Source organism: Scyliorhinus torazame, chromosome 12, assembly GCF_047496885.1.
Source record: "Scyliorhinus torazame isolate Kashiwa2021f chromosome 12, sScyTor2.1, whole genome shotgun sequence".
NCBI lineage: Eukaryota > Metazoa > Chordata > Chondrichthyes > Carcharhiniformes > Scyliorhinidae > Scyliorhinus > Scyliorhinus torazame.
This window is the reverse complement of record NC_092718.1, coordinates 84,658,850-84,675,110: the sequence shown is the minus strand read 5'-3', so window position 1 is coordinate 84,675,110 and position 16,261 is coordinate 84,658,850. Positions and strand designations below refer to the sequence as shown.

At 52.0% G+C, this 16,261-nt stretch overlaps 1 protein-coding gene across 1 annotated transcript in view; it reads right to left on the bottom strand.

Annotated features, from left to right (window-relative positions):
- Positions 1–876: 876 nt before the first annotated feature.
- The window catches only part of LOC140387069 (sialic acid-binding Ig-like lectin 12), a 41,097-nt gene continuing 25,712 nt past the window's right edge, over positions 877–16,261 (bottom strand). The window contains exon 7 of the mRNA XM_072470079.1: positions 877–2,821. Within this exon, the coding sequence (XP_072326180.1) occupies positions 2,682–2,821 (140 nt within the window). The 3' untranslated portion in view covers positions 877–2,681. The remainder of the gene's footprint in view (positions 2,822–16,261) is intronic.

Below are 16,261 nucleotides of genomic sequence, written 5' to 3'. Positions count from 1 at the left end.
CAGTGCTCTTGTCATCCCTATCAAAACAATATCGTGTGCACAGCTACAATACTTCCTATTGTATTTGATAATCAAAGCAGCAATCCCTACTAGTGGCAAGAGGATGTAATTACAATGTGACGTGTTTCCATGATAACAGTCGTTGCAAGAATGCATATGATAAGGAAAAGGTGGTAACACTAAAAAATAACAAATTTGAGCCAAGAACGTTGCATCAAAATAAAGAAGTTTAATATTTAAATATCTACAGATCATCCTGAACATTTTAATCAACGGTGTAACTAAATGCAATATTGTTCATAACCCAAATACTTCTAACAATCTAACACAGCATGAAAATGGTGCCGTATCAAGAAAGCACATTCTGATCTGGATACAAAGTTAAGCGACTCACATTTTTGTTCATTACTATTCAACCATGTTGGCTGCACACAGTGAGACAATGGGCGCGATTCTCCCCAAACATTTAGAAGTTAATTTGTGGCGGGGTTATCAGAGAGTTTACCGTTGGCTCTGTCGGTGAGTTCCCCACCGCTATTCAATGACACTTAGTCACTTTTTTGGGCCCTAGGGAATTTCTCACCTGTTTAGCCCTCACTTCGAATAAATTTGGCTTTGGGGAGCTGACCTCAAAGATCGGGCCGCCATTTTGAAAGGGTGCCCCGATCTCTAAGTGAGCTAGTGGGTCCCCCACACTCCCCACCCATGAACAATGTCAGCCCCCACACACATGGACACTACACCACATCCTCCAAGTGAGGACACTCCGCTCAGTCCCCCCAATCCCCCTTATAGCACCTCCTGCCTTCTGGGACCCCCACCCAACACCCAACCAACCTACCAGAGACCCCTACCTACCCTGCACCTCCCCACTGTTCAAACCCCCCTCCACCCTCATTTCATGGGAATGTTCTCCCTCACCCCTGGCCTTTGGCAGTGCCACCCTGGCACTCGGACATCCTTGCACTGCCACCCTGGCACCCAGGCAGTACTCCTGCTGACTTGACAGTGCCACCTGGGCACCTTGGCAGTGTCAGGATGGCATTGCCAAGGTGTCAACTGAGCAGTGCCAAGATGCCTTCGTTCCAGGGGGAGGGCCAGGGGGCCACCCTGCACTTACCCTGACCGCCCGGGTGCGGTTCCTCCTGGTCCATGTTTGTGTGGACCAGCACTGATCGGCACCTGGCTGCAGTCTCGCAGGGGAGGCCGAAGAATCGAAGGAGGCTGCTGGATCCCGCGCATGTTGGTCTTAAGTACGTTTAAGACCTACTTCCGCGAGCTTAATTTTGTCCCGCCCATTTGGGGAGGGGTTCTGACTCCGACATCTCGTGTGATTGCAGAGAATCCCGGGAGGCACAGAGCACATTGCGAGGCTCGCTGGAGGCCTTTCTTGCCATTCTCCGGTCGGGTTGCGCTCAAGCGAGAGCCCAACGCAGCCGGAGAATCGCGCCCAATATCTTGGTTATGATGTGTCCACCCAGCAGGACTGGGGAGCACCAGGGATCAGGAATAGTTTCAGCTTGCTGAAAAGGAGAAGGAGAATCTCTGGTTCCAGGTTCCTCTCCGTACATTAAGAAGCAGCATGCCAATGTTTCATTGCCCTCTGTCTGCTGATGATACTCTGCTTGTAAATCGCTGTTTATGCTGATAGAAACAATAAGCTTTTCAGAAATAGAGGGAATGAGTTTTAAAAAAAGCAAATTTATGCTGAACATTTCTAAAGTTCTGGTTAGGTCACAGCTTGAGTATGTGTCCAGTTCTGGGCATTATACTTGAGGAAGATGTGAGGGTCGTGAAAGGATATAGAAGGTGATTTACCAGAGTGGTTGCAAAGATGGCCGCACAGTGGTTAGCACTGCTGCCTCTCAGCGCCAAGGACCCGGGCTCCATTCCAACCTCGGGTGAGTATCGGGAGCTTGGGTGTCTGTGTGGGTTTCCTCCGCACGCTCAGCTTTCTTCCCACAGTCCAAATGTGTGCAGGTTAGTTGCATTGGCCATGCTAAATTGCCCCTGAGTCTCCAAAGGTTGGGGATAAGACAGGGGAGTAAGTCTAGGTGGGGTGCTCTTTCAGAGCATCGGTGCAGACTCGATGGGCAAAATGGCCTCCTTCTGCACTGTAGGAAAGCTATGATTCTATGGGGGATTTTAGCTCCAAGGTTCAGGTTGGAGAAGCTGGGGGCGGTTGGTTTCCTTGGAGTAAAGGAGATTGAGGGGAGATTTGATCAAGGTGGACAAGATGGTGACAGGTTTAGACAAAGCAGACTCAGAAAACCTGTTGTAAGTAGGTGATGGTACAGGAATCGGGGGTGTGGGGGGCACAGATTTAGAATGTTTGGTGAGAGAGGGGATGTGAGGAAGATTGGTTTTACCCAGCGAGTGGTAATGATGTGGAACTCACTGCTCCAAGGGGGTGGAAGCGGAGACAATGAATGATTTCAAAAGGAAATTGGGTGGAGACTTGAGGGAATATGGGGATAGAGCAAAGGGAATAGGACTGACTGGATCGCTCTATAGAGAGATAGCATGGACTCAGTAGGCTGAATGGCCTACCTCTATGCCGGAATGCCTTGGTGACACTAAAATGATTCTAACCAGGACCAGTGACTAGTTTCATTGCAACTTAACCAATATCACACGGTATTTGGCTGCACTGACAGACGAGATTGTTACTGCACAAAGCTTTAAACAGTCTGTCGACTTCCTTTAACTGTTCGTCTCTCGCAGACACAAATCCCAGCGACAGTGATAATGACAACCACAATGAATATCACAGCTCGTATTCCCAGGATCAGGATCACGTCCAGATTCTCTCCTCCACTGACTAGAAAACACACAGAAAGAAATCATCATTGACTCTCTGCTTTCAATCTCTCACTCTGGCTGAACAATCAAATTGAATATCACTGCGACATTTGCTGTAATGTTGATCCATCCACTGGGATTAACTGGATCCTGAATGTTTTCATTGTAAACACTCGAAGAGTGGACAATCTGAACTTTCACCTCAGGGTGGAACATTGGTGAGAATGGATCATTGTCTTATTTGACTCCATGTCCAATGTTTTCCTGCATTGCTGTGCGCAGGATTGTGTATCAGAAAAATCCGGAAACATTTATCGCAGGGTGGAAATCCATCTCGGATGTGTGTGAAAGTTGGGAAGCTTGTGACAGACTGCGCCCCTGTGGACTTACCTGCTCCGTTTAATAAACTGTTCCTATGTTTACCCAGAGAGTTAGGAGAAGGGGTGTGGGGAGAATATGGAACTCACTCCCACAGGGTTTGGGGAAACTATGAGACTCACTACCACAGGAAGTGGGGAGAGTATGAGTCTTGCTCCCACAGGGATTGGGGAGAATGTGGGACTCACTCCAACAGGGAGTGGGGAGGATGTTGGACATCCTTCCACACTGGGAGTGGGGAAACTGTGGAACTCGCTCCCACAGGGAGTGGGGAGAATATGGGACTCACTCCCACGGGAGTGGGGAGAATGTTGGGCTTGCTTCCACACTGGGAGCAGGGAGAATGTGGGACTCACTCCCACAGGGAGTGGGGAGAATGTGGAACTTGCTCCCAAAGAGAACGCGAGAATATGGGACTCATTCCCACAGGGAGTGGGCAGAATGTGGGACGAGCACCCACAGGGAGTGGGGAGAATGTGGATTCACTCCCAGAGGGAGTACGGAGTATGTGGGACTTGCTCCCATGGGGAGTGGGAAGAATGTGTGAGTAATTACCACAGGGAGTGGAGAGAATTTGGGACTCGCTCCCACAGGAAGTGTGGAGAATGTGGGACTCACTCCCATGGGGAGTAGGGAGAATGTGGAACTCGCTCCAACAGAGATTGGGGAGAATGTGGGACTTGCTCCCACAGGGAGTGGTTAAGGTGAATAGTGCTGAAGTATTTAAGGGGAAGCTGGATAAACACATGAGGGAGAGAGGAATAGAAGAATATGGTGTTGGGGGGGGGGGGGGGGGGGGTTGGAAAGGTGCATGGAGGAGGCTCGTGTGGAGCAGAAACACTGGCACAGAGCAGATGGGCTGAATATTCTGTGTCTGTCCTGGAAATACTGTGTAATTCAGGGATAAAATTCCAGAGCCAATAAGAACGAGAAAATGCTCTGGAAATCTTCTCTCCAACACCCTCAGACAATGAAAAACCACTGCAGGAAATCACACAGTCTGTGTATTCCCCATGAATGCATCTCCGTGATGTGACCAAGGGGAGATTTACCAGAAAGATCTCAGGGACTTCAGTTAACATGGAGAGACCGGGAGAAGCTGGGATTGTTCTCCTTCGAGCAGAGAAGGTTAAAGGGGAGATTGAATCAAGGCGTTCAAAATCAGTATGGGTTTGGTTCGAGTAAATGAGAAGAAAGTGTTTCCAGGGCAGGAGGTTTGGTAACCAGAGCGGACACAGATTGATGAGAAATGGTGAAAAAACCTGAGTGGAGGTGAGGAGATTTCTTTTTACACAGCGAGTTGTTGTGATTTTGAAGGTGCTACCTGAAAGGGCAGTGGAAGCAGATTCAACAGGAACTTTCAAAAGGGGCATTGGATAAATACTCAAAGGGGAAATATTTGCAGGACCATGAAGTGTAGCCACCAGGGGCGAAATTCTCCGGAAACGGCGCGATGTCCGCCGACTGGCGACCAAAACGGCGCAAATCAGTCGGGCATCGCGCCGCCCCAAAGGTGCGGAATGCTCCGCATCTTTGGGGGCCGAGCCCCAACCTGAAGGAGCTAGGTCGGCGCCGGACGAGTCTCCGTCCCGCCAGCTGGCGGAAAAGGCCTTTGGTGCCCCGCCAGCTGGCACGGAAATTAAATCTCCGGGCGGCGCATGCGCGGGTGCGTTAGCGGCCGCTGACGGCATTCCCGCACATGCGCAATGGAGGGAGTCTCTTCTGCCTTCGCCATGGTGGAGACCGTGGCGAAGGCGGAAGGGAAAGAGTGCCCCCATGGCACAGGCCCGCCCGCGGATCCGTGGGGGCACCCCCCGGGGCCAGATCGCCCCGCGCACCTCCCAGGACCCCGGAGCCTGCCCACGCCGCCTTGTCCCGCCGGTAAGAGATGTGGTTTAATCTACACCGGCGGGTCAGGCATTTTAGCGGCGGGACTTCGGCCCATCCGGGTCGGAGAATCGTGCGGGGGGGGCCCGCCAACCGTCGCGGCGCGATTCCCGCCCCCGCCGAATATCAAGTGCCGGAGACTTCGGCAACCGCCGGGGACGGGATTCACGCCAGCCCCCGGCGATTCTCCGACCCGGCGGGGGGTCGGAGAAACACGCCCCTGAATTGGCCAACTCCCGATTTAAAATGGCGAACGGCAAAAGCTGAAGGGAAATTCAGCCAACACAGACAGAAACCAGCAGGTGCAGGTTTGCTGTGTATTTAACTCTGCAAAAGCCCTGACAGCATCGATACCAGCGACCGTCAGCATAATAATGTAGCAGCCATCTACATACTAATGAGCAATCCCCGGGAACAACAACAACATTTGGGACACACAAAACTAAGCCAGACTCCCCGGCGCCAGCAGGAGCCAACACAAAAGAGGTTAACGAACACCTCAAGACCGCCCATCGATCAGGGAACCGCTCCAGTATTGGAGAAATCGAACCAAGCGATTGGAACAAAGTCCAATCACCTAGAACCAGGTACAGGGTCCGCCCCGAAAGGCGGAAAGCCCCTGGGGACTATAAAGTTAAGCCCCCAAGTTCAAATCGCCCTCTTCTTCCTGCCCAGGTCACCCAGCAATGCAAACCAACCTTGACCGTGACCGGTGCAGTGACCGCTGAAAGACCGTAAGTCTTAATTCAATGCTCGCTACGAGATAGGCGCTCCTAGCTACCAGTCCGTACCAACTTCGAATCCCGCAGACTCAGAACCCGAACGAAAGGCCATTTGTTTCCCTGACCTGGTGGGCCAGTCCGAAGTTAAGTATAGGCCTGTTAGTTGTAGAAGTAGCTTAGGCGTAGAATTTGTGCATGAGTAGCGATGACGGTGTATAATAAATGTGCTTTGATTTGAATCTTACTAATCGGTGTATTGAGTTATTGATCATGACTTGGACTTAAACCTCGTGGCGGTATCATAAAGATACCTGGCGACTCGAGAGCAAAAGTAATGAAACAGAGCTATTGAACCAACCGAAAAGTAAGCAACATATTATTTGGTGACTCCGCCGGGACCCGAACTAGAAGTGGAAAACCACTCCGACAGAACCCAGAATTTGAATTAGAGATCCAATTGGGAACAGAAAACCACAAGCGTTCAAGCAGTTCTGATCAATGCTCATAATTCGGAAGTGTGTGTATGCATGCGTAACTAACAGAGCTATAAGGTAATACTGATCGATTTTTGTTGCGACAAAACTGTCGGGAGTTTGTATTTCGGAAAGTAGCGAAAGCTATACCCGTATTTACAGCACCGCCTTAATACACCTGTCCCAAATTTGAAGAGCAGCATTCAGATAGGAAAGATGGCAATGCAGGCAATGCAACGCCTGATGAACCCCGAGGAATTTGCGGTCGCAGCGACCAGCAGCAGTAGAGTGGGACAATGTCCCATTTGGGACGAGAAGGTCAGGAAATATCTCAAAGGGAAGGGATGGCCCCTTTGGAGTGAATTCTGTGACAATGCGGAATCAGGCCCCGGGAGTATAGGACATACTTGGTGGGAGACCCTGAGCGAGATCCACAAGAAGAGCTTAGGAAAAGCTCGCAAGCCGATGGCAACCGTGTCCTGCTTGGCACAATTGCGAGGCACAGAGGAGGTCATTAAGACGCTCCGGAAAGAGTTAGAAGGCATACATCGAATGAGTAAGGTCCATGTAAGTGAGGTAGAAAGGGAGAACTTAGAGTTGAGGAGGAAGTTGGCAGCAAAAGACGGAGAGGTGGAGGATGCCAAAAGGGTACACCAGTCTTGTCTGGCGCACTTAAGCAGCTTCCAGTCTCAATACGAAAAGGCCTATCAGGCCACGCAACGTGCAGTCCTGGTACGAGAAGAAACCGAGAAGCAGGTCGAAGCATTGCAGAGGCAGTGTAGTGACCTGAAGGCAGCATTAAGAGCACTCCATGCTGCCACCGCAGAGCAAAGACAAAGCTCACTAGACCACGCAAAATGCCGGAAGCAGATTGCAGAGCTGCAATCGCTGCCTTCAGTCCAAAAAGGATTCCAGGAAACCTTTGGAGCAAAATTAGATAAGGAAGACGGGCCTGATTGGGAAGAATTAAATGAAACAGCGCAGAGATATGTTCAGGGAGCATGTGCGCAGGGAAAGCCACAGAAGAGGATAGCGCCCCAACCCCCCACAGCGCAGGTAGTTCAGGCTCCAAAGAACCCAGTAACCACCCACCGCACAGCCATATTGGAGGATACGGAACTTCTATACTTCACCCCCTTAACAGTGACCCAATTACGGGACGCGTGCGATAAGATCACACCGTTCCTCCCCACCTCAAACCCCCACCATTTCTTTGCCAGAGTAAAGTAGCAGGCAACCATGTACGGCCTGGATGAGCGAGAGCATGTAAAGCTCACAGTTTTGAGTTTGGACCCTTCGGTCGTAGCAGCCCTTCCTGACCCACAGAATGTAGGAGGAGGCACCCTTGCAGAAATGGTCCTAGACGCGATCGGGTATAACCGGGGTGACCCCGTAGATGGCCTCAACAAATGCAGGCAAAAGAAAACCGAGCACCCCACAGCGTTAGCTGGACGCCTGTGGATCCACTTTGCAGCAGGGTTTGGAGATGTAGACCGTGCCCATTTGTCCCCAGACAACATGGCCAAATGGACCCGCACCCTTATCTCCCATGCCACAGAAACAGGACAAAAAGCTTGCGCGAATTATGATCCCTCAGAGGAGGCGCATAATGAAAAATGGGTAGTAAAAAGATTGTCCCGCACCTGGGAGCAATCTGTACTAAACAAACCCGCAGTTAAAAATCCCGAGGAAAAGCAGGCCGCCGCAGAGATACAGGCAGTTACAACACACCAGAACCCCGCATGGTTGAATGAAGGAAAGAACAGCCCCCCACCCAAGTCACAGGAGTGTTACAACTGTGGACAGTTGGGACACTTTGCAAGGGAGTGCAATGCCCCACGAAAGCCACAGAGAGCCCAGCAGACGGGCACCCTGAGTAAGAAGACGACAGAGCCCATTCATAGTGTTAGAGCCTGTTCAAATCAGACGGACCTGACCGGAACGGACTGACAGTGTTCGGGCTCCCCCAGTTGGGTCTGCGACACCCTTTGGGATAGGTCCGGACGACCGGTAGTTGCAGCAAAAATTCGGGGACAGCCCATCGAATTTCTATGGGACACAGGAGGGTCCCGCACCACAATAAATTCCTCCACCCTGTTTCCAAAAGACACGTGGCCCACTACAGCCACCATCTCCCTCAGCGGCTTTACAGGCCACTCACAGCAGGGACACATCACAGCCCCTGCACACATTCAAACCGGCACCATCACCACCAATCACCCCGTGGTTTTAGTTGACCTGCCCCACACAGCAGAACACATTCTAGGAGTAGACTTCATGAGTTCCCACAATCTTTCATTTGATCCAGTCAACAAGTGTGTCTGGAAAATGGCAAGATCCGCAAGAGGCCCCGCAACGCTCAACATAGGTGAATACGTGAACAAAGTTAGCGCAGTAGATGAATTTTGGTTCAACCTGACCACGCTTAGCACGGACAAGCAGGTTAGGGCAGTTCTGCAAAAGAACAGGGCAGCATTCGCGACCCACAAACACGACTGTGGCCGGATGACTGGCTCTGTACAGATCACAGGACCTGACCCTAGACCCCAAAAGCAGTATGGATTTCTCCAAGAGGCAGAGGGAGAAATCGCAAAAGTAATCCAAAGCTTATTAGAGCAGGGTGTACTTAGATCAGTAGCCTCCACTAATAATGCCCCGATTTGGCCAGTGAGGAAGCCCGATGGAGCATGACGACTGATCATCGATGAGATCGAGCAGAAAAGGATTGACTCGATTGCTAAATTGCCCCTTCCCCAGAACGTTTCAGCCCTCCGGTCGTTTTTAGGACTGGTTGGCTACTGCTGAAACCCATTGACGGTTTCGCCAGCAAGGCAGCGCCCCTCTCAGACCTCCTAAAGAAAGGAGCCCCCTGGGAATGGCTTCCGCAGCATACGGATGCTGTGGATGCGTTGAAGCAAGCACTCATAGCAGCCCCCACACTACAAGTTCCAGACCCGCTTTCCCCTTACGCTATAGAGATAGCAACCACAGGGCTCCTCCAGGAACGTCACGAATAGTTAAGGCCCGTGGATTACGCCTCCAGAATTTTAGATGCTGTGGAGTAGGGATTTTCAGCCTGTGAGAGGCACCTGCTCGCAGTATTTTGGGCAGTTCAGTATTTTTCGTACATTACCGGACTAAACCCCATCACAATCTTCACAGAACACACCCCCACCTAACTTTTACTGGACGGACGACTTAAGGACGGTACAGGTTAGTCAGATTAGAGCAGCTAGATGGAACCTTCTCTTGCAGGGACGGGACATCACTGTGAAACGGACAAAGACCCACACTTTTTTAGCCGACAACCTACAGTACCCCGGAACCCCCCATGAATGTGAAATTATCTCTCTACACCACAACACAGGCCCCTTTATTGCTACCCCCCCCCCCCCCCCCACGTTCCCCCCCGCCGAAAGATAGGTAGTTCAACCCAGAGCCCCCAGCAGACAGACAATGCGAACCCATAAAGATAAATGTGGATGGATCTTCCACAATATTGGAAGGGAAGCGCATAACAGATTGCGGTATTTATGTCGAGGATGTGCAGGGACGCGCCCTAGAAGAAATAGCAATAAAACTTCTAGGACACTTAGGCGCGCAGGCAGCAGAACTTGCGGCCATCGCGTATATAGTGGAACACCCAGATTCCTTCCCCAGCCCAGCAGACATATACTCAGACAGCCTCTATGTCTGCAACAGCCTTACGGAATTCCTGCCCCTGTGGAAAGCAAGAGGATTTGTTTCCGCAGACGGACAACCCCTCCCTTCAGCCCCATTGCTCCGTCACATCTTAGAGAGAGCTCAGAACAGGACTTTTGGGATTGTCAAAGTTCAAAGTCACCATCGTTCCTCCCCCCCTGGAAATGTAAAGGCCGACGCACTGGCTAAAGCAGGTTCCAGGCATGGATATTTTTGCACACCCCCCGAAAGCGCGCCAGTGAATGCAGTTCAGGTCTTGCAGGCTAACATCGAGGATCTAGTGTAGGCCCAGAAGCAGGACAGCAATCTCAGGGAGATTGTAAAAGGAAACTATCCAGCACCCTACGAGAGGTTTAAAAATGCTCTGACCACACATGACGGTGTGGTGTTAAAAGACACCCTTTATGTGGTTCCTGAACAGGACAGGAATCAACTGATTTGTTTGTTCCATGACGGTCATGGACATCAGGAAATCAATCCCACTACAGCTCGCCGCAGGCAGCTTTGTTGGTGGCCGAATTTAAAGGACGATGTAAATCACTACATCGAGAATTGTCTTATCTGTGCCCGGAATATTCCGGACAGATATGCCAAAAAGGCTGAGTTTAGCCACACCCGACCCGTTAATGGCCCCTGGACTAACCTCCAGATTGATTTTATAGGACCATTGCCCCTTGCAGGAATGGTTATAAATATGTACTCGTGGTGATAGACACATTTACGAAATGGGTGGAAGCATTCCCATCCAGAACTAACACGGCAAAGACCACAGCCAAGATTTTGACCCACCACATCTTTACAAGATGGGGACTCCCCCGCAGCATTGAATCCGACCAAGGTTCCCATTTTACGGGACGCGTCATGAAGAACGTCCTCACGATATTTGGCATTACCCAAAAATTCCACATTGTATACCACCCACAGTCGAGTGGTATCGTGGAGCGCATGAATCGGACCCTAAAATCCACCCTCAGAAAAATGGTCCAGCAAAACAACACCACTTGGGACTCAGTCCTCCCTTTTGCGCTGATGTTTTTGCGAAATACAGTTTCAACTTCTCCAGGTTACACCCCACACACCCTCATGACCGGACGCCCCATGAAAGGCACAGAATTTTTATTAGGTTTAGATTTGACCAGCTCCGAAGTGACGGCCCTCACACACGAGAACGCAGTCAAACAATTAGTCGAGAATGTTAAAACGGCTCAGCTAGCAGCCGCAGTGAAATTGGGCACAAGAAAGAAACAGAGCAAGGCCTGTTTCGATAAGACAGTGCAAACGACTGAGTTCAGTGTAGGACAGCAAGTCATGCTCTCCGTATACAACCCCAGCACATTCCTGTCACCAAAGTACTCGGGTCCGTACTCCATTGCGGACAAAGTAAGCCCTTCCGTCTACAAAATAAAGTACCCCAATGGAAAGACTGCGTGGTTCCATATCAACCAGCTGAAGGCATATGGAACACAGTCTAGCCACGCACACCACGTCATGCTCGACGCAGCACACCACACCACGCCCACAGCCAACGTAACCCTACCCTCCCCCAACACATCCAGCCCAGCCACGGACTCAACCACGACTCCACCCCCGAAATATACACTCCACCCCGGAACGCCCACAGACCGCAGCAACAGCGACAGCGACGGTGACTCAGACAATAGCCACAACACACCTCCCTACTATCCCCATGCAAAAGGACCCACACCCAGCGAATCTGACCACGATTCGAGTGATCCCTTCATGATCACTTTCCTAAACAAACCCCACCACCGATCACCGACCTACAATGACGACCCCGATTCTGTCCCCACACAACTAGTCACCACCTATTGGCACCGAGATAACTCGTACAGACTCGTCCGGAATGACGAGAGCGATCCGAAATCATACCAAGCAGCCCTATCAGCCCTGATACACTCAAGAGGTTGGCATCCGGGAGACGATGATGACTTTGAGTCTGACTCCCAAAACGAGAACCCCTTTGCGACCCTGTTCGCAACCGATAACTGAGGTGTCCAGATGATGTTTTAAAAGGAACCGCTTGGGAGAAAACGGTGTCCTTTCTGATGGAACCTGCAGCATGTTTGATGTTGTTTGTACTTGCACTGTTAAATGTTGTCTGTCTGAACGGAAAACATTTTTTCCACGGCCCCACGACACCACCCCTCTGACGCCCACTGGCAGTCGAGAAACTAGTTTGTCCCGGACGCTAGTTCAGAGGAACTAGTTTGTCCGCAGAGACTTGTAAATGTACCAGACGCCAGTTCAGCAGAACTCATCTGTCGACAGATACCACCCCCCCATTCATAACTGCCCTTCTGGTTCGAGGGAAGAACCACTACGGCAACCCCCCATGATGACTACATTTCTTGCCCGTTCTTGTTGGTTGCTCAGGCAGTGGAGAAACGGCATTGGGACCCGCCCTGCCTGGGAACCCCCCTCTGGTCATCTACGCTCGGGCAGGGCACACACGGCATTGGTCGCCATCCTACCCGGGGACTCCATCCAACTCTTACCCGTCGCGGTCCACACGCACCTCATTTTGGAAAGTTTTAGTTCAAAAAGTTTTGTTTTGTTTCAGGTAACCATTAGGTTACATCCTCAAACATTTGGATGGTAAATCGCACAGTCTGCGAGACGGCTCGCACTGGTTCATTATTTGTAAGTGTGTCTTGTCGTCAAATTCGGTGTTTGAAAAAAAAATGAGGGAGTCACACATAGTGACCAATTATAAAGGGAATAATTGGCACTAAAGGACAGACAGACTATCGTACGAGATATTAACACAAGATAGTAACAGACACTATGCTTGATCCCACAGAACTCCAGAAGCTCCAGGACCGGAGACGAGAAGAGAAGAGAAGAGAAGTGAAAGAAGAAGAACCATGAGGACACCCCCTGCGTGGTTCATCGTTATAATGGACATTTGGTTGCGCGTGAACGCGAACCCCCTGACCTCAACCCCCCCAGCCGTTAATGATTCACTTCCCCACAGTACCCAGAGCCCAGTCACAAGCGACACCGCACCATCTTGGTGTGACAGGTTTATAACCTGGTACTCCCTGTCCTACTTGATAGAATCCCTATTGGTATTGGCGATACTCTGCTGCATCGTGCAGACTATTCGTCTGAGAAAATGGAGAGGAGAGCCTACCATGCTCGCACCTCGCTTTATAGGATCAGATCCCCTATTTTCGGATACGACCAGACCCCCGACCCCCGCGATCTAAAACAAGAGCATTCGTTTGCGTTTTTGTTGTAAATAAAGAATTGTTCATGAGCAATTGTACGAACCTGAGCTTGACTGCCAAGCCAGGAAAAATATGTATAAACTACTATGATTTTTGTTTGTATGGTTGAGGAAGTTAGAGTGATGAAATGTTTAAGTGAGTGTAGTGTATTTAGGAAAGTTAGAGGTTCCCATTTTCTTGTTTCGTAATGCATGTCCCAGTTTCTCATAGCGGCCCTTACAATTGTTAATTTAAAATTTTTTTTGCACTGTTATGGTCAGTGTAGAGGCCATGAAAGAAGTGCTCACCGGGTCAGGGTATGGAAAGCAATGCAGTTATGTGATCCTTCACGCTTCGCGTTAGGATCACAAGGAGGGCTTGTAGCCACCTGAATTGGCCAACTCCCGATTTAAAATGGCGAACGGCAAAGGCTGAAGGGAAATTCAGCCAACACAGACAGAAACCAGCAGGTGCAGGTTTGCTGTGTATTTAACTCTGCAAAAGCCCAGACAGCATCGATACCAGCGACAATCAGCATAATAATGTAGCAGCTATCTACATACTAATGAGCAATCCCCGGGAACAATAGCAACATTTGGGATACACAAAACTAAGCCAGACTCCCCGGCGCCAGCAGGAGCCAACACAAAAGAGGTTAACGGATACCTCAAGACCGCCCATCGATCAGGGAACCGCTCCAGCATTGGAGAAATCGAACCACGCGATTGGAACAAAGTCCAATCACCTGGAACCAGGTACAGGGTCCGCCCCGAAAGGCGGGAAGGCCCTGGGGACTATAAAGTTAAGCCCCCAAGGTCAAATCGCTCTCTTCTTCCTGCCCGGGTCACCCAGCAACGCGAACCAACCTTGACCGTGACCGGTGCAGTGACAGCCGAAAGACCGGAAGTCTTAATTCAATGCTCGCTACAAGATAGGCGCTCCTAGCTACCAATCCGTATCAACTTCGAATCCCGCAGACTCAGAACCCGAACGAAAGGCCATTTGTTTCCCTGACCTGGTGGGCCAGTCCGAAGTTAAGTATCGGCCTGTTAGTTGTAGATGTAGCTTAGACGTAGAATTTGTGCATGAGTAGCGATTACTGTGTATAATAAATGTGCTTTGATTTGAATCTTACTAATCGGTGTATTGAGTTATTGATCATGACTTGGACTTGAACCTCGTGGCGGTATCATAAAGATACCTGGCGACTCGAGAGCAAAGGTAGTAAAACAGAGCAATTGAACCAACCGAAAGGTTAGCAACATTAGGGATGGAGTCCGTCACAGGGGAACGGAGTTTGGAATGGGGACTGAAAACAATGGCTTCAGTCTTCCCAATATATATTTGGAAGAAATTTATGTTGGGGGAGGCCATGCCGGGGATGGGGTGTCCGTGCCGGGGAGGGGGATGGGGGGTCCGTGCCGGGGAGGAGGTTGGGGTCCGTGCCGGGGAGGAGGTTGGGGTCCGTGCCGGGGAGGAGGATGGGGAGTCCGTGCCGGGGAGGAGGTTGGGGGGGTCCGTGCCGGGGAGGAGGTTGGGGGGAGTCCGTGCCGGGGAGCGGGATGGGGGGTCCGTGCCGGGGAGGAGGTTGGGGGGGGGGTCCGTGCCGGGGAGGGTGATGGGGGGTATGTGCCGGGGAGGAGATTGGGGTCCGTGCCGGGGAGGAGGTTGGGGTCCGTGCCGGGGAGGAGGATGGGGGTTCCGTGCCGGGGAGGAGGATGGGGGGGTCCGTGCCGGGGAGGGGGATGGGTGGTCCGTGCCGGGGAGGAGTTTAGTGGGTCCGTTCCGGAGAGGGGGATGCGAGGGCAAGTGAGTTGGTCCAACTGGCCAGATGCCAGCCTCCAACAGTTGGACCCATGCGGTCCATGCCACCTGGCTGCGGGGAGGAGGGGATATGGGCAATGATGACATGTCGTCGTTCCCCTCCCCCCCACCAGGCCGTCATGTTTTCCGATCATCCAGCGATGTTGGCCGCCGTGGCGGCAGCCGCTAATGTCTATGTTGCCCTGGATGAGGAGGAGGAGGAGGAGGCGGCTACAGACCGCACACCATGGCAACAGCCGACCACCCACACCCCCCACCCATCCACCCACCCAGCACCCTCACCCCCCTCCCCAACCCCACCCACCCCACCCGCATGCACACCACCCCCCCCATTGCCGATCCACCTGCGGCACAACGGGCCGGGCTCACACAGTTGCGGGTGGACGCGTGTCTATTGCAGGCCATGGAGGATGATGACAACCCGCCCTGCGGTGAGGTCCTGGCTCCACATCGTTGGACTATGTCTGACCCATGGCCACAGTACCACCATCCACCCGGACCATCCCTGCATGCGAATGTGACACTGCAGCGCACAGTCCCGTCCTCTGCCCGGGGGGATGTAGATGGCGGCCCAGGGGGAAGGGGGCAGACTCACCTGGGGCTGAGGTAAGACCACCCCTCACACACACACTTGCGCTCAACGTGCATGACACCCCCGCACGCTTTGGACAGAGCACAAAGGCAGCTTCTGGAGGTGTAACATTGACTTTAATAACCAAAGGAGTTCATGCACGTGCCCTAGCCCCTAAAACTCATCTGTGCCCTGCACCCGTGCCAACTTACTCAGTGTCTAATTGTTTGGCCTTACGGGCCCTTTGACTATGTCTACGTGGTTCCCCAGACGGTACAGCAGAACTGGAGGTGGACTCCTGTGATTCCTGCCCTCTGACACTGGATCCCTTTGGCGGCCGTTTCCTGGGGCGTCCTGGCCTAGATGGGTCAGGCTGCGGCCTGGGCGACTGGGATGGCGAGCTGCCAGCCTGTCCTGCCCGTTGCCCACCCGATGCACCTGGGACGGAAGGGGGGGGGAGTCCGAGGTGTCGCGGTGTTCCCGGACCTCCCCTACAGGGGGACCCGGGACGGACCACACCACCTCCTCCTCCCTCGGGGTGCCCGATGGCCCCCAGGCCTCTACATGGGTGGGGGATGCGAACGGACTGGCCATCCGACGCCCCCCGGCATCTGGCGCTGCCAGTCCTGGAGGCCCGTGCTGGTATCGACAGGGGTCTGCAGGTTTGCAGCC